The 25,749-nt window shown below is 34.9% G+C and overlaps 1 protein-coding gene across 2 annotated transcripts in view; it reads left to right on the plus strand.

Moving 5' to 3' along the window:
- LOC144450486 (sushi, von Willebrand factor type A, EGF and pentraxin domain-containing protein 1-like) overlaps positions 1 to 23,425 on the plus strand; it is a 37,193-nt gene extending 13,768 nt beyond the window's left edge. For both annotated transcript variants that reach the window (XM_078141112.1, XM_078141111.1), the window contains exons 6-16: positions 3,987 to 4,232; positions 9,799 to 10,044; positions 10,762 to 11,019; positions 12,914 to 13,194; positions 13,908 to 14,088; positions 14,958 to 15,119; positions 18,051 to 18,260; positions 18,754 to 19,034; positions 19,862 to 20,069; positions 21,846 to 22,012; positions 23,017 to 23,425. In XM_078141112.1, the coding sequence (XP_077997238.1) occupies positions 3,987 to 4,232; positions 9,799 to 10,044; positions 10,762 to 11,019; positions 12,914 to 13,194; positions 13,908 to 14,088; positions 14,958 to 15,119; positions 18,051 to 18,260; positions 18,754 to 19,034; positions 19,862 to 20,069; positions 21,846 to 22,012 (2,240 nt within the window). In that variant the 3' untranslated portion in view covers positions 23,017 to 23,425. The remainder of the gene's footprint in view (positions 1 to 3,986; positions 4,233 to 9,798; positions 10,045 to 10,761; positions 11,020 to 12,913; positions 13,195 to 13,907; positions 14,089 to 14,957; positions 15,120 to 18,050; positions 18,261 to 18,753; positions 19,035 to 19,861; positions 20,070 to 21,845; positions 22,013 to 23,016) is intronic.
- Positions 23,426 to 25,749: the final 2,324 nt, after the last annotated feature.

Consider the following 25,749-nt stretch of genomic DNA (forward strand, 5'->3'; position numbering starts at 1 on the left):
CCCTTAATGATTACCTCCATAGTGGTTTGTCAAATCTACAAGAAATTACAGCAGTAACTCTGAATCATCATCTCAAGTCACTCCTCGACAAACACGCACCATTGATAAATAAAAAAAGGTTTCAACCCATAGGAATGCCTCTTGGTACGAAAGGCAGTGCAGAACCATCTCAGAACTGCCAAAACAAATCGACGCCATGGTGAAAGACAGTGGAGAAAAACACGTCTTGAAATTCATAAACAGCTTTACAGTCATACTAAGAATCTCGTCACCAAACGTTTCAGTCAATCATTTCAGTCAAAGAATCTTGGAAAGTCAAACATGCAAGCAATTGTTCATTGTGTCAATAATAACCCTCTGTGCTACCGACATCATTTCCCTCTAGTGAACTACCCAAGCGCTTCTTTGATTTCTTTAATTTAACAAGAAAGTCGGGTGTATCAGAGAAAATCTTGATTCCCAATTAACGCCTGCTCCTTCCGACACTGAGCCTCATTTCCAGGGTCGGTTTTTCAATCAATTTGACAAAGTTTCTGATGACACTGTTAGGAAAACTTCTTAAATCTGCTACCAAAACTTTTGATCTTGATCCTTTTCCAACTGGTTTACTTGCTACCCTTCCTAACAACAGTGGTTAACAAATACATTGTGTAACTCTCTTCTGGGTCCTTCCTTTCTGTCTCTAAAACTGCGCTTGTAACGCCTACATTAAAAACCATCCCTTGATCCAAATGAATTGCAAAATTACCGCCCTGTTTCAAACTTACTCTTTCTTTCTAAGCTCTTAGAGCGAATTTTTCTTTCACAACTTATCAGCATACAGACCATTTCACAGCACAGAAACTGCACTTATCAAAATTCTCAATGACCTCACTTCCATGGACAGTGGTGAAATCAGTATTTTAACTCTCCTTGACTTGTCTGCATTATTTGATACCATCGACCATAATATCTTACTCCATCGACTCTAACGCACTAATGGTATCACGTCAGCCAGGCTGGCCGCTGAAGAGTCTCTCCCTATACATATCTATGTCGGTGATGCCGATGTGCACTTTCCTCTAGTGTCAAGAATCTCGGAGCCACTGTTGACTGTCATTCGAACATGGCAGAACATGTTCAGAATGTCTGTAATCTGTCGTATACACACCTTCGTCGACGTCGGATTGCTTCCACCCGTCATTTTCTAATGCGACAGGCCACCAAGACTCTTGTCTGTACGTTTGTTCTTTCTCGCTTGCTTGGATTACTGTAATAGTCTGTGTTACGGTTGTTCTAAGAATCTTATTAACAAGCTACAGTGGGTACAGAACACAGCCGTACGCCTTGTGTGCAAAGCAACAAAGTTCAACCACACTGAATCACTTCTACACTCTTTGCATTGGTTATCAATCAACTCTTGCATACAATACAATATTTCTTCTATTTTTTATGATGTATTAGAGGTGACCGGTCCTGAATATCTTTCTCAGCTTCTTCATCTTTATGCTCCCCATAGACAACTTAGGTCTTCTTCCGACTCTCGCATCCTAAAGAAACCATGTTTCACTAAGAAGCTCGTCGAGCGTTCCTTCGCCTACACTGCTCCTTCAGTTTGGAACAGTCTTCCCCACAATCTTCGACACCCTCACTCTAAATCCTCCTTCCACTCTGTCCTTATACTTACCTATTTCAGTCTTAAATCTCACTCACTTGCACACTTCTCTCCGCATCCTATGTTTTCAATTGTTTTTCTGTATCTTCTCGTTTTTGTTAATAGTTCTGTGTCTGTGCCTAGAGCTCTTAAGAGGACAGGCGCATTATAAATTCGCATAGTATTAGTATTATTATTATTACAAGTTCTGGGGTTTAATTCTGGGAGGACTTTACAGGAATATCACTTTTGGTTGTTGTATAGCAGGTGTAAAGGTTGAAGTTTTAATACACAACTAATTTTGCAACATTTCTCATTCAAGCTTCAAGTTATACCAGTTTCGAGTTTAGTAATTGCTATGTATATGAATATAAATAGAAGTATTATCTTATTTATTACTAATTATGCACACCTAGAAACCTAACTTTTAATAATTCAAATCGACCGTATGTCATTATAATGTAGAGTATGCCTTATTGACGTCTAAATATTTGTATATACTATTAGCAGTTTTTTGCTCAAAACAGATCAGTGTGAAAAATCCTCAGGAAAACACAAGAGTTTGTTTGAACGTAAATTATTTATTACTATATATGCTTATAAGTTTTTAAAAGCAGCAAGTTTAGTCAACGAGGCAACGTTTTAGGGCATTCAATGGCAGTTATGGTTTGGCAAGGAAAAAAGGACCTTATTTAGACGATTACAAGCAAAATAAAAAATAATTCAAAGTGGACCCTGTTGTAGACTTCAGCCCAGACCATTTTAGAACAAAGGGCTAGAAAACGCACCCCAAAGGACGGCACATTAATGTATACTCAAATAAGGGAATAGCCCACCCCCAGGATATTTCATTTGTCTGAACAACAAGCTTAACAGGCCAAATTCATTGTTTTGTTATGATTTATGAAGTTGTCGATGACATGCCCTAAAAACAATATTTGCAATGAGCCTTACTAATGCTATTCCAAAATCGCCGCTGTTTTGAAATCGTCGTAGACTTTCAAAACATACTGTAACAAATATCCCTAGCCATTCAGCGAATACAGTCCAAAGTAAATCTACTATTCCACGAAGTGTTTAGCAGTAGTACTTGTACTATGTAGCAGTACAGGTACAATTATTGATGATGTCTGATTATACAGTGTTGCAAAGTTTACTGAAAAGAATATCAATTGTTTTCTGGAACCCCCCACCCCCCACCCCAGTGCACTCTGGGCTGTGTGATCGTGAGTGTGATAAACTTTGAGGCTTATGAGCTTGTACTTATTATTAAAAACATCATGAGATGTCATGCACTGACCTCGTTCTTTCAACGTCCGCATGAAACTAGGTCAAGGGTTAAATTCATCTAGAAGCCTTTTGCAAGCCTGGCCAATCTTGTTTTATCATGTAATCATCAAATATTTTCCAGATAATTATGGATTACTTTCTTACTTTACACTTTAGTCACTTTTTTAGTTTTTTCTGATAACCATCCTTCTTGAAAACTATGTACTCAGTTTATTTCATTTTCTTTTCATTGGGTTCATTACCCCCTGTCATTACCATTCTCGCATTGACACAATGGAGTTTCCTCGTCTTTCAAAAAACGGCTCGTCCTCACTGAAGGCCTACTGTGACATGGTGCTGTATCATCTGCAACTATTTTTGTCTTGTAAAATAAAATCTCAACATGCTGAAGAGAACAATGTCTTACATTGTTAAGTTTTTGTTTTTTGAGGGTTTTTTTTTCATTTTTGACAATGAAAACAGCGATCCTATTTTATAATATTTATGTTACAACAGGTACCTCTAACTGATACATACCAAAAACAAGGACATTGTTTTATCTTTTTTTCAATGTTTTATGTCAAATTTTGGAAAAATGATTAAAATATTATGATGTCGGTTACCATGGCAACCGATGTTCATAAAATGAACCCCTTTTTTGAACTTAGCATAACAAACTACTCCAGGTAAGGTGTTTAATTTTCAAATATATTTTATTATTATTATTAAAATTAGTATTATTATATAGTATTTGATAATTAATTATTATGGCTGAAGAGCAGCTGTAGTTGTCATAACATTTTTCACTGTATTATTTTTGAGCCTTACTCAAGAAGTTGAATACATGAAGACACAAGTTCCATTAAAGTCTTTCCACTCTATAAATTGAGTTAAACTATCAATCTCTCATAGGAATGAATAACATCGGACTTTGTGTGCCGAGAAAAGAAATACATTAGATGTTATAATGGTTCACTTAAGACAACATGGTTATCCGTTGACAGGAATGATACTACAATAACTGAAAACAATTATTTTATCTCAATATAATTTTTTTCCACGATTGTATGCCTTGTCTTTACAGAAGATGAACCGCCAAACATAGCATGTCCAGAGGATTTCAGCAAAGCAACTGCTATAGAAAACATTCCTGTTGCAGTTAACTGGGATGAACCAGTATACAGTGACACGATTGATGGCACAAATGTGGACATAACTCAAACGCATACTTCAGGGTCTTTGTTTGATATTGGTACAGCAACCGTTATATACACAGCTACAGATCAAAATGGGAATAGTGCCTCTTGCAGTTTCACTGTCACCATAGTTGGTAGGTTAAAACAATTATCAATGATTAATTAATAAAGAGCACAGATTTTCCAACAGAAGACAATGAATATTTAGCTAAAAGAATATATGTATATATATATATATATATATATATATATATATATATATATATATATATATATATATATATATATATATAACATGTATATATGTATGTATACATATACATATATACATATATATATATATATATATATATATATTATTACAAGTGAAAGGGGTTTAAATATTATATAATTATAAAGCATTGTGAGACAATTTAGATGAATGGTGCCTTTTGGTCAAATTGTCAATAAAATGTATCCATTTGAGCATATATGTGTTATGCCAGCTCATGTTGGCTATGCTGGCTGACGTTTGAGGGCACCCTTTCACAACTTTATCTGTACATACTTAATTCTGCATTCAATTTGAGATATATAATGGAAGTAATTTTAAAATTGCATGTCAGGAAAATGAAAAAGTTAAGGGGTTTAATATTATATCATAATGAAAATGTCTATGAGGTCTTTTGTTGAATATCACTGAAGTTGAAGTTTTAATACACATAATTAATTATGTGACATTTCTCATTCAAGCTCAAGTTGTAACAGTTTGGAAATTAATTATTCCAATGTATATGTCGAGTGTGCCCTGTCGAAAAAAGTCTAAATATTTGTATATACTATTAGCAGTTCTGTGCAGTGACAAAACATAGATCAGTGTGAAAAATCCACAGGAATCCACTAGAGTTTGTTCGAACGTAAATTATTTATTTGTATACGCCAGTGTAACTGACTGTGACTTCACATGTTTCGGACTAGTGTGACTTTTACCCTATCTTTCTCCCGAGGAGGAACCAGTGGCCATCTCTGATATGGGTGACTCGTCAGTGCAGGAAACCCTGGGCCCAATATTATACCCACTTTGACCAAAAATCAATATCCCATTTTTACCTCCCGTAAGGGTACGGGAGGTATTAAAAGGGGAAGGCCTGTCTGTGTGTCTGTCTGTCCGTCTGTCTGTCTGTCTGTCTGTCTGTCTGTCTGTCTGTCTGTCTGTCTGTCTGTCTGTGAAACCATTTTCTAAAAATCGGCTGGCTCAATTGTAATGAAATTTGGGATATATAATCTTTAGGGTAATAGCTAGACCTGATTAGGTTTTGAGTCAGATCTGTTAATGTTTGATTAGAGAAATTTGCATATTAGTGAAATCAACTAATTATGCAATATCTTAAGACTTCATACTTTAATTTCGATATGATTTAGTGTATTCGTTCAACATAACAACATACATTTGTCCTATAAAATTCGTTGATGTATCTTACAGCGTTAATGAATATTTTGCATAATTAATTATTTTTGGTAATTATGCTATATCTTAAGAATACATACTTTAATTTCAATATAATTCAGTACACACGTTAACCATAACAATTGCATATGTCCTGTAAAGCCTGTTGATCTACTTTTCAGTGTTAATGAATAATTTGCATAATTAATGATTCTTGGTAATTAGGCTATATCTTACAACTACATGCTTCAATTTCAATACAATTCAGTACATACATTAACCATAACAAATTGTGTATGTCCTATAAAGTTAGTTGAAACACCTTACAGTGTTAATGAATAATTTGTATAATTAATGATTTTCTGTAATTAGGCTATATCTTAAGACTGCATTAAGCAGTATCACACACTCTTACATACATTAACCTAAGAAAGCACGCTGGTCTAAAAAAAACAAAGCCTGTTACCATAGTTTTTTTAGTTTAATGAGTTATTTGCATAATTAGCGATTCCCTTATGGGAGGCATGCAGTTTAAATCTGGTAGACCATTAATTTACAGGTTTTTAAAAGCAGAAAGTTTAGACAAAATACATTTTCCTTAGGAGGCACCATTTTGGGGCAATTAATGGCAATTATGATTTGGCAAATGACAAAGGGCCACATTTTAGACCAAACAAAATCGAAAATAATGCAAAGTGGACCCGTTTTAGACTCTTGAGTTCGAAATACTCCCTGACCCCATTTTAGACCAAAAGGCTAAAAAACGAACCCAGCCACCTTGAAAACTATGTATAATAATAATATAATATAATAATATTCTTTATTGCCAATCGATAGAATCGAGAGGAATGTGCCTTGGCGTTGCTAAACAAACACTCAAATACAGAAAAAGACACAACAAAAGCTCCATAAAATCACAAACGACTGATAAAAATGCAGTATTACCACACAAAAATACAATCTTAAAACGCTACATTCAAATGCGACAGTTTTGGACTGCTTTCGGAAAGAAACTGTGTAAAAACCGGTTTGTCTTACATTTAAAGCATCTAAAACGTTTCCCTGAGGGAAGGAGTTCGTAAAAGTGATGCGCCGGGTGTGTTGTATCATTTATAATCTTGTCGGATCTCCGTACAAGGCGAGCAGCATAAACAGAATCAACCGATGGAACCTCGCACCCGATTATTCTTGAAGCGGTCTTAGCTATTCTTTCAAGACTAATTCTATCCTTCTGTGTCGCATTACCGTACCAGACAGTAATAGAAAATGTAATAATACTCTCAATGATTGCTCTGTAAAAACGAATGAGAATATGTTGACTTAACCCAAATTTCTTAAGTTGCCTCAGGAAAAACAAACGTTGTTGTGCCTTTACCAAAATTGCGTGTATGTGGGTATCCCATCTCAATGTATTTGTAATTGTTGAACCTAAGAAGGTAAACGATTCCACCTGGTCAACATGTTGATCATTGATTTTAAGTGGGGCAATTAAACCTGGTTATCTACGGAAGTCGATGAGCATTTCTTTTGTTTTCTTAATATTCAGCTCAAGGTTATTATTTGAGCACCAGTCAACTAGCCAGGCCACCTCGGAACGGTAGATGACTTCGTTGCCATTTTTAATCAACCCAATAACTGTAGTGTCATCTGCAAATTTTACGAGTTTTACAGACTCATTATGGGAGACACAATCGTTGGTAAACAAGGAATATAACATCGGTGATAGGACACAACCTTGAGGTGCGCCAGTACTAAGAGTGATGGAATCTGATGTTTTATCCCCAAGCCTAACGGTCTGTGGCCTATTCAACAAAAAGTCCAAAAGCAAAAAACACAGGGACGTATTAAAATCGAATGATTTGAGCTTCTCAAATAATTGCTTTGGAACGATCGTATTAAAGGCTGAACTATAATCTATGAAAAGAATACGTGCATATGTACCAGGAGATTCTAAATGTTGTAGAACAAAGTGTAAACCAAGAGCAACAGCGTCATCAACTGACCTGTTCGCTCGATATGCAAACTGGAATGGGTCAAGAAATGGCTTGGTAGCAGATTTAAGGTATCTTAATATGAATCGCTCAAAGACCTTCATGATTACGGAAGTTAGAGCTACAGGTCTATAATCGTTCAAACATGATATTTTCCTTCTCTTTGGAACTGGAACTGTTATGGAGGACTTGAAACATGCGGGTACTTTACACTGTTGAAGAGATGTGTTAAATATATCGGTAAATACAAGGGCAAGTTGGTCAGCACAGTACTTAAGTGTTGACGTAGATACGTTATCAGGACCTGCAGCCTTTCTAGAATTCTGCAGCAAAAGTGACTTTCTAACTTCAGTTTCCTCTACGATGAAAGGTGGAGACAGACGCTCTGAACAAAAATCTGTAAGTAAACTATGTACAGATGTAGTGTTATTGGCGTCAAATCGACTGTAAAACTGATTTAATTTGTCGGGGAGACTTGGGTCAAAATTTTGCGTGAGACTGCTTTTTATCTTATAACCTGTAATTTTTTCAAGACTTTGCCAAACTTTCTTTGTATCATTACCAGAAAACTGCACCTCCAACTTGTCCCTGTATTTCACTTTAGCGGATTTAATTGCTGTGCGCGCTTCATACTTAGTTTTTTTGTATGTTAGCAAGTCACCAGCTTTAAAGTCATTATCTTTCTTTTGCAAAATTTTCTTGAGTTCCCGAGTAAACCATGGTTTATCATTTGCATAAATAATGACATCCTTAGTTGGTATACAGATACTCTCACAGAAACTTACATAAGAGACAATAGTATCTGCATAGTCATCAATATTGTCACACGAATCTTTAAAAGCGTTCCAATCGGTACAGTCAAAACAGGCTCTCAACTTGTCGATCGTCCATTTACGGACACTCTTTTTCCGTGGTTTTTCCGTCTTCAATTTCTGTCTGTACTGTGGCAGTAAATATACCATCGCGTGATATATCAGAGTTACCCAGAGGCGCACGAGCAACGGAATGATAGGCATCAGGGATGGAACAATAACAGTGGTCCAACGTTTTCTCCTTTCTGGTTGCGCATGTAATTTGTTGTTTAAATTTCGGACTCACTTTATTTCATTTTCTCTTGATTGGGTTCATTACCATCCACACAGTGACACAAAACCAGTTTCAATGTCTTTCAAAAAACTACCCGTCCCGTGCATACTGAAGGCTTACTATAAATGCGGCATTATAGAAAGTAGACGTAAATTACAGTTCCACACTCATCCCAGTTTCATGCTTGCTCTCGATTCAGGCATCTTTAAAGTTCTGTGGATTCAGTGTACTTTGGCAACCATTTATCAAAGGTAACCGGTACTTATTTTTCATAGAAATACTCCTCAAATTGATGTCATAAAAATCTCAGACCTGTCACCAGCACAACGTATATTATACTTATATTCTGACTTACACCTGACTTGTCATTGTGAACGAATGACAATGTGACTAAATATGCAGGGCTATTCTCTTGAATCAATTGCATTTTCTGAGAGACCATACCAAGTGAGTCCAATGTGGACTCACTTGGAGTTAATATACTTGCGGACATGGGTTTACAAGTATATCAACTCAATTTATAATATTGTACTTGATAATTAGCTGAATTAATGAATATTAATAGTTCACTTAATCTAAGAGATATCCTAGAACTTTGGTTACTAAACCACGAATATTTTGTACGTCCGTGAACAGACAATCATACTTCTCATAGGGTTCCTATCTAAAGAGCTTTATACATGTGAAGCAATGGATTTTGGTTAGCAATTTACCAGAAGCACTTAAAATATCTGAAAATGTAACATGTAAAATTAACTATGCAGTGTGTGTTGTATTATGCTTTGAGAACAGAGTGTCTTTTGCAAGAACAAGAGTGTTTCTTGTCAACAGATGGGGGGGGGGGGTATTGTGTTTTCTTATTTGTCAGAGGGGATTGGGGGTTGAATTGTTTTATGAATGAATTGCAGGGGGTCACTGTGAGTCATGCACCCAAAAACGCACTGTGCTAAAACCCTATTTGACAATTCGAGGCAAGATTTATAGGTCGTTATTATTTTCGTTCATACATGTATTATTCCAATATTGTCCGTTGGATGACAAACATTACATTTCAGCAACAATAAAGTCACTTAAGACTACATGGTTATCTCATATCAAACAATCAGTTGAATGATAGAAAGGATGCTACAATAATTGAAAACAATTATTTTATCTCAATATAGTTTTTCTCCACGAATGTTTGCCTTGTCTTTGCAGAAGATGAACCACCAAACATAGCATGTCCAGAGGATTACAGCAAAACAACTGCTATAGAAAACATTCCTGTTGCAGTTAACTGGGATGAACCAGTATACAGTGACACGATTGATGGCACAAATGTGGACATAACTCAAACGCATACTTCAGGGTCTTTGTTTGATATTGGTACAACAACTGTTATATACACAGCTACAGATCAAAATGGGAATAGTGCCCCTTGCAGTTTCACTGTCACCATAGTTGGTAGGTTAAAACAATTATCAATAATCAATTGATAAAGGGCACGTATATTCAAATAGAAGAGTAAATATTTAGCCAGAAGAAAAGACTAAATTCATTTTTGACCAAAAAGACACACTTTAGATCTAAGTTGCATATCACTGATGGGATCATCATGTCATTAACAATTCTTAATCTAAACATCTCTAAGAATGTTCCAACAAAATTTCAGATCGATCTGCCAAGTAGTTTTAGAGTTTAAGTTCTTTGACAAAAAATCAATTTTTTTAAAACAATGATACAGAGAGGTAAGATCATTTTGATTTAAACAATTTCCCAACAAGACACCCAAGACGTCCATCAAATATCTTGGCAATCGGTCCAGTGGTTTTGAGTTTTAAGTTATTTACTTACAGACAGAGAGACAGACAGACAGACATACATTTAGCGATGCCTGTAGCACTATTGAACCTTATGTAATATGGAAGGAGAGTATTCTACCAACTTTCATTGGCTGCTGATCATGGATTTTGTTGGAACGTCAACAGATGATACCTTGTGTAGTAGTATGCATGCTGTTACATCATATTGGATTTTGGCGCTATACAAAATTCTTTGATTTATTGATTGAAACACTTCATTACATTTGCAATCTTCTCTTTTGTTGATGATTTCTTTTTACATTTGTCCATGACAGAAAGGCGAGTAATACAAATCTTCATTATATTATTTGTATTAAAGATTTAAAGTGTGAAGTCCATGAAATTGAGAATGGAGCAGTAGCCTGTACTACGTGGGATGTTGGTATTGGTTGTGACGACACGGACCTTTCCGGGAGTCAGATATGTTTATTGCTATGTCAAGACCCGTATGACTTCGACAAAACACCAGCTTCCTTATACAGATGTCATTGGAAAGGCAAGTGGGCATTAGAACCATGCCATGGATACGGTGTAAATCCAGATCCAAGCAATGGTTATGAAAACTGGCCCAATTGTGGTAAGCTTGAATTCCGTGAAAAAAAGTTTTTTCTTTCTTTCTTTTCTTTTTTTTGGGGGGAGGACAGATTTTTTGCTGCATAACTTAAAGGGGCAAGCTGAGTTTTCTTAGCTTTTTACTCAAGTGAAAATAAACCCACATTCCAGTATAATGTTTATGGTGATGTATGCACAGACAACAATTCCTGTGTATATCAACAGTGTAATAACATTGGTAAATAAAGACATAAAACAACATGAAGGCAATACAATTAATTCCCAATATATTATGCTTGTTCTCCACATGGAAGGTGCTATCTACAATAATCATCATGAGTTAGCCGGTAACAAATGAATAAACCTTTTACGAGCTTATGGGCTTTGCCTAGTTATGATATTAGCTTATGCAGTGGCTGCAAAGAGGCCATGTAGTGGCTCAACGACTAGTGCGCATGTTCATACCTAAAGTAAAGCAGTAGAAAGATTCGATATGGAGGTATATGATACAAGATTTAAACTGAATGCCTTCCGTAAGGAAATTCATGATTTATGCAAGAAATTTAGCTCTATATCTGTGATTCGTCAAGTCCCAATGAAAGTTAGTTGTCAAAAATGTTGTTGAAATGCCCGCCACGCTTCCTATTCTCAGCACAGGAAAGCTTGCTGTGACTTCACTCGGCTTTCATGATCCCCTACATATACCCGGGATATGGCATGTGCGTGTTGAACTTCCTTCTGTCCCACCAAAAGTTTGTCAAGATTTTGTTGAGTGGCGTGCCCTCACCGTACACTAATTATATAGAGGTCAATGTATAGGTCACCATTATTGATACATTGTCACGAAACTTTCTTGGTAGGCTAGGCGAGGCTTGGTCTATTTTCCATATTTTGACCACACACATAATTTGGGTATAAATTATAGATTATTACACTTGATAAATATGTGAGAGTGTATTTATATCCTGAGATACAGGGCTAGATAAATGATTATGTACAAGCTTTGCAACAAACAGCGGTAGTTTGTTATCGAGAGAAATCGGAAAAGAACACGGTAAAAGGAGACGGTTCGAGGTCAATATAATACTATATTGAAAATCTAAAAAGACACGATTTCTCTTTATTTATCTGGGCATCACTGTGTGAAAATTGAAAATGATAAGTCCATATTTAACGAAATTGAAACAATGATAAATATTACGCTTGTGAACTCCACACTCAATGTAATCCTATTTTAAGGCCAAGAAATTGGTGAGTTTGAATCACTTAAATACCCTACCTCTGTCTTCATTTTTTCGTGTTTGTTCAGCCAATGCAAAGTGCAGATCCAAGGGAAATACAAAATAAGGTTGGCACGTACGAAACCCCTGAAAACAGAGTCTTTCTCAGTGTAGAGCTATGTAGAGCACGAGTATAAAGTTGGTGTCAGATTCAGATTCAGGTAGCATCATATTGCGCATCATATAGCCTCAGATCTGAATACACCAGACGGCAGTGAAGCAGAATCCTTCCCTGTATTCTCAACAGTATTATTTCAGGTTTGAGTCCGTCTGGTGTCTTCGGATCTGAGGCCATCTGATGCTCAATATAACGTTCATAAGATAACGCTACCTGAATCTGAATCTGAATCCAACTTTATACTCGTTCGATCGATTAATTACTCAAATTGGTCATTAATATTCATTGGATTATTACCAAAACCTAATCAGTTCTTGCCATTACCCTACGGAACATGTCTATAAAACTTAGTTTGAATTGTTGCAGCCGTTTTTTCGGAAATCGTGACACACACACACACACACACACACACACACACACAGACTTCATTGCTATATTAAGACCTTCCTTACGGAAGGTAAAAACTGCAAATACGCCAAAGTAATTTTTTATCACCCTTTCATTCTCTCGTCTACAATCAGAGAAAGTTGGCGACATAACAGATCTTAAAGGAAACGTGACTTACCAGTACTATGTAAATGCATGTACTACCAGTGATGGAAGTCAGGAAATCCGAGAGATTTTTGTTAATTTCATGAAAGAGATAACACACGACATCGCTGGAGGCACATTTTGTAAAGACGAGACAATATGTAATGTGGAAGCTGTTGATTATTACTGTGGTCCGACAACTGGCAAACGCTCACTGGACACTGTACTACGATTCACAATACCTCTGGAAGTCGAACGAATTCAGAGTGTGGTATGTAGCTATTTCGTTTCTAGAAGGGGTAGAATATCAGTTGTTATCTCCAGTTTGAACATGTATTTAGAGAAGTTGGCATTTATAAGTAATGTTCGCAGAATCACACGCATTTAAATGACACATAAATTCCCTTTTGTAGATACATTACATGTCATGCTGACATTAATATTTTGAGGGTGTTAAAAGGTTACTGTACTCTCAGCTTTTGTATAATAATAATGGTTATAACGTGTTCGATTCTCGGTACCTGGAATGGGATTGTACAAGCTAGGCGCATCGCAAAGATAACGATCTTCGGTTTCTTCGTCAACATCAAGACTTCCTCTCCACGCGCTATACATTATAACGTGTACGTGTGAAAATGAGTCGACTTGTTCTATTTCACCCCCTGGCATGAGTTAGAACGTTATTGCAGGTACCGACAATTGACAACTGTCATTATGCCACGCGTAAAACTAAATTGAATGTAAAATATGGAATATATACCCCGTTCATTCTAATGATGATGTTCATTATTATACCAATCGTAATTACGCCAGGATGAACTCATTATGTGGTATTGTGCCGAGGTAGTCGTGCACTGTCTGTGAGAATTTTTGTTTTTCAAATAAAAAATAAATAAATAATACAAAATATATGTATCTGGTGAAAGTTTAAGATGCTTAGTTGGTACATACATGACAGTACCCCGTGTTTTTATATTTGCATAGGTTGATATTGGTGGGCCAGATCCTGTTGAGGTAATGGATAAACTGATAACATATCTGAATGCTGAGGTTGACGAATTTATTAAAGACATTGATGGTATCACCATACTAGGTGCGGAGACCCCGGAAGTGAATATCGACGTTGATTGTCGTCGACGTTCGATGTTACAAAATGACAAATGCTGTAAGTTTGATTATTAAGCTTTGTGAATGGTGGAATGCTTTTACATAGACAGTTTGGTATCAAAGTATACAGCTAAGATAAAATTAACCTGGCATTTGTTTTAAAACTGACGTCACTCTACTATATTGATTGCTAGATATAACAAATCTGACTCAACGGAATTGAAATGATATTGTTCGCATTTTAAAGGGCAGAAATTCATAACCAAATGCAACGTTTGTTAAATATAGGATATTTGAGTTGTTATAACTGGCTAATGTTTAATTTTAACTTAATTGATGTGATTGATTCTTAAAGTACTAATTTGTCAGTTTTATATTTGCATTCTATTTAGTGACTGGATTGTGCTCGCTTACCTTGCAAATGCAATACTGACGAACAAAACCCCCAAATAAAACCTCCAACAACAACAACAACAACAACAACAACAACAACAACAACAACAACAACAACAGCAACAACAGCAACAACAACGCGACCTATCACACCCAGCACACAATCTGTTCCAATTAATTAACGTTGGGAAACGTTTTAGATCATTTAGACCAAGAACTGTGTTTCCAGAAAAATGTTATCTCAAATCCGTACATGTACAACATTTTATGCAGGGCTATACTATACCATATTTGACAATTTCTGATCATTATCAAACCTTTTATGTTTAGTATATTGATATCACAGTTTATGTTGTGTTGTGTTGTGTTGTGTTGTGTTGTGTGTTGTGATGTGTTTACATTGTTTGTCTTCCTGTTAGTTATGTTTGATGTTTTAACTTGCAACACTAAGGCAAGCAATTATGTAATGTTACTTGACATAATTGCACAATCCTCAAAGACATCCATAAATGCACACAATCTATATTTTTGCAGTGATCTGTGGAGGAGGGTCATACTACGACAAAACCATCGGCGAGTGCCAAGAGTGTGCAAAGGGATATTTTCAACATGAAGACGCAAGCACATCTTGCAGACAATGTCCCATTGGTACTACAACAGACAATGCTGGGTCAAACTCAATATCTCATTGCAAAGGTAACATTTACCAGTCTAAACATATTAGCACATATTAGTTATTCCTGATGTTTTAAAATTGTGGTATCGAAATTCGGGTTAATGACATTTCTATGGGCTTAAGACATGTACAGTGAGATTCAAAATATGTGTATAGTGCCTAACCTGTGTGTACTTTTGGGTTAATTCTTACACATAAAGTTGACAAAATATGACTTAATTTGATTGGCAAATTCATCAACTATCAAACTTGTTAATATGATGAAATTTCCTCGGTCCAGAAAAGTTCAAATATCTTACTGCTCACGATTAAACCTGCATCTCCACACTACTAAACCCGTTTATGTAAATCAATAAATCGCAGAAAGAAACAAACAAATAAATAACCCCCTCCCTCTATACATGCAACTGGCTCCAAGTATTGAAAACATGGTAAAGTTGTTGTATTCATTCTGAACTATTCTGATCACATAAAATTATATCATAGATTGATATCGGTTTTTTCCTTCGGTAAGGAAGGAGATACTATAGGGGGAGAAAAGTCTATGTCTATCTGTCTGTGTCATCGTTTACTCCAAAACAGCTGGCTCAATTCAAACGAAATTCGGCACACATGTTTTCGTAGGGTAATGGCACTAACTGATTAGGTTTTGGTAAACATTCCCAGAATATTGATGAGCAATTTACGTAATTAATGAAAAACAAAAGAAAGTTGTTGTTTTTGGTCAGGAAACGTTGCCTGAAGTGGTTGACGACACGAATTTGTTTGTTAATTGTTCATGCAGTTGTCTTCCCTTTGGTAGCAATTAATGTAGGAAGAGTTATTTTGTGTTTCCCTTGGATCTACACTCTGCATTGGCTGGGTAAACATGAGAAAGAAGAAGATCGAGGCAGGGTATTTAAGTGATGCAAACTCACCAACAATTCTTTTTTTTCTTGGCCTGCGGGATCAAATAGCATTTTTCAATAGGTTTACAATGGGCACACAAACAGGTGAAATATTTATCTTTGTTTCAATTTCGTCAAATATGGACTTATCATTTTCAAATTTCACACACTAATGCGCTGATGAATAACGAGAAATTGCATCTTTTTAGATTTTCGATTAGAAGTTTAGGAAGTATTATATTGACCTCAACCTTCTCTCCTTTTTACTGTGTTCTTTTCCGATTTCTCCCAATAACAAACTACGCTGTTTGTCGCAAGGCTTTTAATCAATTATCTATCTAGCTCAGTATCTCAGATAACATCAAACACCTCAAACAAAATACACTCTCACATATTTATCAAGTGTAATAATCTATCATTTATACCGAAATGTATGTGTTCAAAATATGGAAAATACACCAAACCTATGAAGAAAATTGCCTTCAACACTGTTGTTTACTGCCTACGTAAAAACCTATATTTCTATTCAGCAGTCCATTGTGTGGGTTCGCGACAATGTATCGATACTGGGGACCTATACATTGACCTCTATATAATTAGTGTATAGTGAGGGCGCACCACTCAACAAATCTTGACAAAAACTATATGTGAGAAAGATGGTGAAAATAGGATTTAGAGCAGATGGTACTCTGTCGGTCGAAACAGGAATATACAATAATATACAATTAGATTGTGTAAAGAGCGAAAAATTACTTGGTGTTATGTTACAGCATAACCTGGAGTGGTCTGATCACATAAGGTATATAGAATCCAAAGTAAAGCCAAATCTATATCTTTTATCGAGAATGAAACATTTCCTTACAGTACATTCCAGAAAAATATTTTACTGTAGCTTTATTCTACCCTATTTATGCTACTGTTCTAATGTGTGGGGTACTACATCGGCTGTTAACATTCAAGTATTAGAGCGTATTCAAAGACGCTGTTACGTATGAGATTAATTCTAGACACTGATCATACAGTACCAACAAAAGATCTTTATCTTCGCTAAAATGGTTACCCCTGACATTAAAACTACAGTTAAACAGACTTGTCCTTGTATTTAAAGCTATAAAAAAAGTTGCACCTGATAATGTAAATGCTCTGTTTAACCTATACTGTCCCACACGAAATTTACGGTCAGTTGATCAGCACCTTTTAGAAATACCTAGAGCTAAAACTGAGTTTTTTAAAAAGTCATTTACAGTAAGAGGAGCTAAAGATTTTAATAATCTACCTGTACATTTGCGTAAAATAGATGCAGTTGATGTTTTTAAGAGGGATTGCTATAATTTCTTATTTACAAAGTATGTGGATGAATCATTTTAAGTCAATTGTACTTATTGTATCTGTAAATGTATTTTAAACAGTCTATTGAAATTTTATTCCTCTTTTGATTGTCACCAATGTCAATTTTTAGTGTTTGTTTGGTATTGAATATTTGTAGTGCACTGTATTGCCGTGTATTTAATTGTGTTGTTATTTTGTATTTTGATGTATCTCGACCTCCACGAAAAGAGGTTTAAAAACCTATGGAGTTATCGAGATTAATAAATAAAGATTAATAATAATAATACGCATTACCCAGTGATGAAGTAGGGTAATAATACTGTATCACTTCACTGTATTATGGATGTTAAAATGTTACAATGCTTACCATGAAGCATGTAAACTTTCTGATGCGTAATTATAGCGTTGTTATCATTTATTATTTGCAGTGGAAACGGGTGTGCATATCAGCATATGTAGGGGATCATGAAAGCCAAGTGAAGTCAAGGGTGGCAACCTTTCTGGTGCTGAGAATAGGAGGAATTTGAACAACATTTGTGACAACTAACTTTAATTTGGACTTGAAAAATCACAGATATAGAGCTAAACTTTTTACATAAATCATGAAATTGCAAGACTATACCCTTACAGTAAGCATTCACTTTAGATCTGGTATGTCAGTATTTTGACTTGAATAAAAAGCATATAAAACCATTCTTTGCCTCTTTTGACTTAAACATTTCTTCTTTCCATCAGCTGAAAAATCTGATTATGAGTGTTCCATGCCAAGTGACCCCGTTGATGGAAGTGTCCTATGTGAAACCTCTACGCAACTTGTTTGTCATGTTCAATGTCGACAAGGTTTCAACTTTGCTAGAGAACCAGCGGATAGATATATATGTGACTATTCTGGTGGTTGGCGAACTGAACCAGTTGACATGGATGAGTTAATTCCTAATTGTGGCGGTAGGTAACATTCTTGTATTAACATACATTAAATTGTCACCCTTGGCTGTCAAGGCTGAAGTAACAGAAGAAAAGCGAGGAAGACAACATTTTGGATAATAAGTGCTTAACCCTATATTATTGGTGGCAAACCTGACATTTGACCTTCACTTTGATCTTCATTATTAACATTATATCATTTTTAGTTACTGTTAACCTTCACATTCATCTTCATTATTAACATTATATCATTTTTTATTACTGTCATTATATTTGACCTTTAACCTTCACTTTCATCTTCATTATTAACATTATATCATTTTTAATTACTATCATTATATTTGGCCTTTAACGTTCACTTTCATCTTCATTATTAACATGATATCATTTTTCAGTTACTGTCATCATATTTGACCTTTAACCTTCGCTAAATCGTATCTATATTCAATAACATTTGAGGGGTCTATGTCTGCTATGAAGACTTGTGACTGTTATCAATTTATTCTTTGAGCAGAATCATCTTTGGTAGAAGTGGCACGAAAGTCAATAAAGGTCGATTTTTATCACACGGATTGTGACGACAACAAAATAAAGAAAGTTCAAAACAAGTTCAAGAAAACGTTTACAAAGTCTTTTCTCAAGAACCAATGTATCCCCGGTACGATTTGTGACATTAATGGGGTATCAGCCGAATGTACAGCATTGAACAAAACCAAGACAATAGATGGCGTTGAGTATAATGTTAAAATAGACATCACATTTTATATCTATGGTAACATCAAGAACCCCTCGAATGTAAGTAGATACTAATTATTGCATAGTTTTAAATTGTTAAGGAATCAGTATTTTACAAACAACAATTTTGTTTTTCATATTTTATTACATTTCTTATTGTGTTCTGCACTTTATGCTTTGACTATAATAGCTACCACCTTCTGTAGTATTTATAGTAGTGAAAAAAAATTACATACATTTATTTCTGTGTGACAGTTTTGGAGAAAAGACAGTTATCATTGCTGCAGAAACGAGGGATTGTAGAAAATTTAAATAAACAGCGCGATATATTTTACGTCTCATGCAATGTAATATGTTAATGATGTCCATCCAAATATACTAACACTAACAGCAAGTATGTATTTTATCTTGTTGTGAAACGTGACAAAGCGAGGTTACGCAAGACATATTGTTCACTAAATCAACAGACAAATCACGTTCCTGTGTTTACACTTATAACCTCGTTTATGGAGGTATAGGAAAACATAGGTAAACAGTTCTCTAAGATGTAAAGTCCTACCAACATTTGTTTATAAATGACTGTTTGTTATTATACCATGCACGAACCAAGTTGAACACAAAATATGGAATATATACTCTAGTCGCTCTACGTCACGACAACGCATGTCTACGTCACTGGTTCTGCTGTGTTCGAAATGAGTCAAAACTTTTGATATTATTGGCGTGGGTATAATTATGTTATTCTCCAATATTTTGCTTCGTTCACTTGGAAAATAGTTGTGACCTACTGGGTGTCACTACGAGTCGCTAGACGAATAGTGACAAAGGCCTCTTAGGTCTCTCATATTTTCCTTGGCTAATAAATGAATGTATTTTTCATATCTTAGGACGAAAATGTCCATGCAGCTAAAATAGCAGCGACCAAGACAGTTCTTGACGACAGAGCAGCGGACTTTGAAAACATGGTTAATCTCGGTCAATTTATTGTTAAACTAACTAAGGAAACACTGCTGATCGTCAAAAGTAACTCTTACATTGGTCTTTCCACTGTGGAATTCTGTGTTCGTGGATCGTTCTTGAAAGGGAACAAATGTGGTAAGTGTCCTAACATATTAATACTGACAATCTAGCATTCTCATTTCCCTTGAACATTTAATACAAATAAAAATGTTGTCATTACTGTTATATTTTATAAGAAGAATTTGTTGCAGAAACTACACTCAGTCCAACTACAATGGTGAGCTAACTAGGAGACATGGACTAAAGAAAGTGTAAAATTGGGTTTGGTAAAAAAATGACAACCCCTTTTGTCTATGTTAATCTTTATTACCAACGTTTCAACCTCACGCAGGAGGTTTTCATCAGGGTAGAGTAGCATAGTGCGTCAAGTTATTAAAAACCGGCAGTGGCAAATCTTTTCATAATTAGTTTAAAGTAGAATCTGATACATCATTAATTGTTAATGTCAATTCATATTCTCTCAAATGATTAAAAAATATATTGTTATGAAATTGTTATGTAATTCTAAATATGTAAAATATGTTTTATATTACTCCAAATTCTTAACATTTATAAATTGTAGCATTACATTATTCAGTAAGTTTGACCGTAAAATTATACAATAACTGCTTTTTATTCAGTGTTGTGTTAATTTCCGAAAAGGTTGGTCTTCAGCATTCGGTTGCTTTAGTCGCGAATGTTCATGATGTGTATAGTATTAAGATAGTAGCCTAAGATAGAAACACAAGCTAAAAATATTCTTTTTGCATTTTGTGATTTCTATTGGGTATATATATATATATATATATATATATATATATATATATATATATATATATATATATATATATATATATATATATATATATATATTAGGAAAGGTAGCATCTGTTGATCAATTAGCAATACTGTTTTCACACTGAAAAACGCTTTCAAAGTAGTCTATAATTCTCTGTGTGGTAATTTGTCTTTCGGTTTACAAAAGTACATGATTTACATTGAATAAAAAAGTAACAACATTTGTCAATAATGATTCCTCTGGGGTCAGAGATAATCGTTTCTACTTCTTTTGGGTGGTGTGTTTAAGGTTCAATTTTTTCCCCATTAAAAAAGTAAATAGAGACATTGTTTGTTACACGAGTAGACAATATCGTCAATTGATGTTTGATGTTAGATTATAGAAATGGGTGCATATATTGGGTATACTAGCCCTGTAATAAAATTACAACAAAAAACTAAACAAGCTCAAAAGGTACACTGCAAGATCGTCGGAGTCATCAGAAAAGCAAACCTACTGTGAGTACAATGAAATCAACGTCCCTCAATCATCAACATGTCGGCAACAGTATTCTTTGTGTCCATCTTTGTTAGCTGATAGCTCGCGTTCTGCTGTCGTAATTACAATGTCAAATGTACCAACACAAAAGAGCGAGTTCATCCAGTGTGGCACTCGTCATGCGTGCATACACACCTCAACAGTATGAACCACTCCTTTGACAATAAGGATGTGCTTATATTGGACAAAGAACAAAGGGGGTTCGAAAGAGAGGTGAAGGATGCCATGTATGTCTAAAAGGAGAAGCCTTCTGTTACTAGGACAGTAGGCTATATCATAACTTGGCAGGCACGTACAACACTGTGTTTAGTAAAATTCCTCGACGGTTTGCATCATCACATGACAATTCTGCTCTGTCAGATGTTACCAACAACCTGTCATTAGATCTTCAGTCAGCCTGAAGAAGTGTCCAGGATAGGACGACGTGAAACTGTTGCCCTTCAAGACGAGAGAAGGTCCAGTAGGGTAGATTTTCATTACTTCGTTATGAACGTCAAAGTTTGCTTTCCTAATTTTTTATTGTTTTTTTCGTATAGTTACCTGTCCAGTCGGGACCTTTGGATCAGAAACATACTGTGAACCTTGTCCAGTGGGTACATATCAGGATGAGGACGGCCAAATAGAATGTAAAGATTGTCCTGATGGGCAGACAACTTCTGGAAGACAAACATCAAGTTTGGGAGAATGCATAGCAGATAATTAGGTGAATATTTTATTATATAATGCTTTGTTAGCAAGCACTATATATTGTGCACTGTATCTCCTCTTAATACGCCCTGTCATGTAGGTCAAAGTGCCAAACTCTACAAGATCGTGTCATAATTTACCCTGTTAAAGAGAACTGTCTTAAACGTTTTCATACAATGTTCAGTTAAACGATGGCTGTATATTCCCTCGAAGATTTTAGCCTCAGTACTTCAAATTTACAGGGACCACATGAAAAACCCATGCTTACAAATCATCGCGCATTGTCTTCCATACGGTAAAGGGATATTCGATGGCCGTAAACAGGTAATCTTGTCTGCCGGATAGCAGGGATATAGAAAGAGCAAATTACATTTTTTTGTGTCAGAATCACATATTTGCAAAGAATAAAAAAGACAAATGATACGACCGGTACATACGTGTTTTGTTCGAATTTTTGTCTTATGAATGTGTTGACATTCGAAACAATTTAAAAAATCGACAACTAAAATGATGTGACCCTACAATGTAATGGAGTCATCAAAACGATGCAATAAAATATGTTATTGACATTAAATTTTCTGTCCCGTTTTCCTTAAAGCATAGCGTAATGGCGATCTTTGTGTTGTGTGTTGTTTGTGTATTTCTTTTGTATTCATTTTGTATATTTGTATCATGTTTCTTTGAAAGTTTAACTTATTTTTGTTATGTGGTGAAGGAAATTTCATTCTTTCATTCATTCATTCAATCAATCAATCAATCATTCATTCATTCATTTATTTTTTCATTCATTTATTCATTTATTCATTCATCCATCCATCCATCCATTCATTCATTCATTCATTCATTCAAAACAGATGGAAATGCAAAGGGAACACAAGGCATGAATCATGAAATCTCATCGATCATTGTCACTTAAAAACTAACCTCTAAATAATGTATAACTTGTATGGTGTAATAATCATATGATAATGTTTTGCCACACTTTACTAATCTGCAATACCCTTTCCCTTTACATTTTAGCATGGACAAAATGGCGAATTTCCTGTTACTCTTGTAGCAAAAGAAACATGGCATTTGAAAAATGAAATATTTGAAAGAATTTCGAACCGTTATTTTTTGTTCAAGATTGGGTTTGGTATTGGATTAACACAATTTATGGTACAAGGGAATTATTTTTTTTACCATTAAAAAAAGTTCATCTCGAAGCTATTGCCAATAGATAAGAAAATATGGAACAGAATTTGTGTAAAATAACTGGCTTGGGCACTTATTCTAGATGTTAGAATTTGTCCGCCAGAATTTGTCCGCCAAGTATGGCATGTCTTACTTGTATTTGTATGCATTTAGGGTTAACTTGGTAGATAACTAATGTAATACAATTAAGATATGTATTTCTTTAGCAATATATATATGTAGTAGTAAGGTTATACAGGTATACTGATTAACTATTACTTTACCATATATATATATATATATATATATATATATATATATATATATATATATATATATATATATATATATATATATATATATCTGTTTGAAAAAGTTTATATATATGTATGTATATATATATAATATCGTAAACCATACAGTATATATATATATATATATATATATATATATATATATATATATATATATATATATATATATATATATATATATGTGTGTGTGTGTGTGTGTGTGTGTGTGTGTGTGTGTGTGTGTGTGTGAAAAGTTTAAATATCACTTTACCATATTATTTAGTTGTCTATTGCCATAGATTAATCCATTATGCGGTTGGTTTAAAAAAGGTATACATAAAAAAGACTGATTGACCTAATGTAATTATAGTAAAAAAAACATTGTTGGCGTGTATTTCTTAGCAAAGTATAACAGTAATGTTAAGACTATTGTCATTAAGTTATGGGTCATGTAGGTAAACTATATAGTATATTATCATTACGTTAAGGGTTATATAGGTATACCAGATAGTTTATTATCATTAAGTTAGGGGTTTTATAGGTATACTATATAAGAATGTTTAAAAGGTTTAATAGTTATTTTATCACCTGTAATCGTCAATTGCTATAGCATAATCCATTCTACGCCTTAAGTTATAAATAAAAGGGCGATGCTGATATTATTTGCTGTACAGTGAATATTAGAAAATGAAATATTCATTGAATGCAAAGTGACTGCTAAAGAAGAAATCTTCCACTATAAAGATATCGTACTATTTCCCCGACAACTTATACACCAATTCAAATATTATCTAGCAGAAACCACTGTCGCATTTGCCAGCAGATATCTCAAATGGAGAAAATTTCAAAACTAAAACATGTACTATTATGTACAGCCCATTACTGACACCTGCTTTAATGATCAAATGAAAATTCACCTGTGTTGGTAACCCATAGTTATTGAATTGAACTTCTGTTCAAAACACAAACTAGAATATTGTACCTGAAATATTTGACTGCGCACTTCAAACTTTGTCAACAGATTGACCCATTATTCAGAGTACGTGAGTTTATGAACATGTGATGCCTTGGTTCATAGGTGCCTGGAACAGGTACATTATTTTTCAAGTTTCAGTTCGATTATATACTGTCCCTGTAATGTATACAGCTTGAAATACAGTAGATGTAGTAAAGTATGCATTACGCTACAAGTAATTCGGGTACGTTTTTATTCTAGGTATGTAATTTATGATTGGTAACCAACTATTAATTAAATAAGTGGTATATGGGTATTATTGATTATTAATGATTATATCTTTATCATGTATCTTTATTATGGTAATAAAATCAACAGCAATGGTTAAAACGCACATTCACCATGTCCTGTGTTATTTTTTCTAACTCTTCCAATTTTCTAGTATGAGTGAATATTACGAAATCAATACGAAAGTGTCTATTATATTTTGAAAACCATCCCTTTAGCATATAATTGGAATGTCAAAGGATGGAAGGCACAGTTAGGAATGGGTACAATTTGACTAATCCTGATTTTTAGTTCTCGCTAACTTTTACTTTACCATCTATTTCTCCCTTCCATTGAGCTGTATGAATATCTTTCATCCACTCGATGGAGATATTGATGTTATTTCCTCATCATAAAAAATGCCCTCTGCCAAGTGTGTTCCTCTTCCCTCTTCTACTAGAGACAGAACCATTTGGTACACAGACAAATTTAAATTGGGCACAAACAGCTTCGTTAGTTGCACCTACGATACACAATATGTTTGCTGTGAAGGCTTCTCTTTCTGTATGTCTATCAGTCAGTTTGTCTCTCTGTCTAGTTTAGCCTATATAGGATTCAGTAAGAGAAGGAAGACATTTGCAGTAGTTGCGTTGTATCCGTCGTGACATACTGTTACCCACACTCCATGTAAGTTGAGGAGAATCCACCTTGATGGCCTATACTTGGGATATCATATTTCCAAGTTGCGTGTTTGAACTCAACTACCTTGTCAATTATGGCTGAAGGTCAGACATTCTTGTACACTGAAGCCTGCCCCCAAAGGCTACCGATTACACAAACTGGACAAAGATAACATGATTATTTCAAATTCTGCTTACGATTTGTCAACACTTTTGTATAGGCAATGATACAATCGTATTGGAATGTGATGACATCATTATCTACTGCTCTCTACAGCATCAGTCAGGTGAATCAGGAAGAGTGGTGTTTCAGTCAGCACTGATAATCATACCCAGTCGGTTTCATCAAATGATTAGTTACATTCTGATGTATCAGCTGATCAGA

Source organism: Glandiceps talaboti, chromosome 20 (assembly GCF_964340395.1).
Source record: "Glandiceps talaboti chromosome 20, keGlaTala1.1, whole genome shotgun sequence".
Lineage (NCBI taxonomy): Eukaryota > Metazoa > Hemichordata > Enteropneusta > Spengelidae > Glandiceps > Glandiceps talaboti.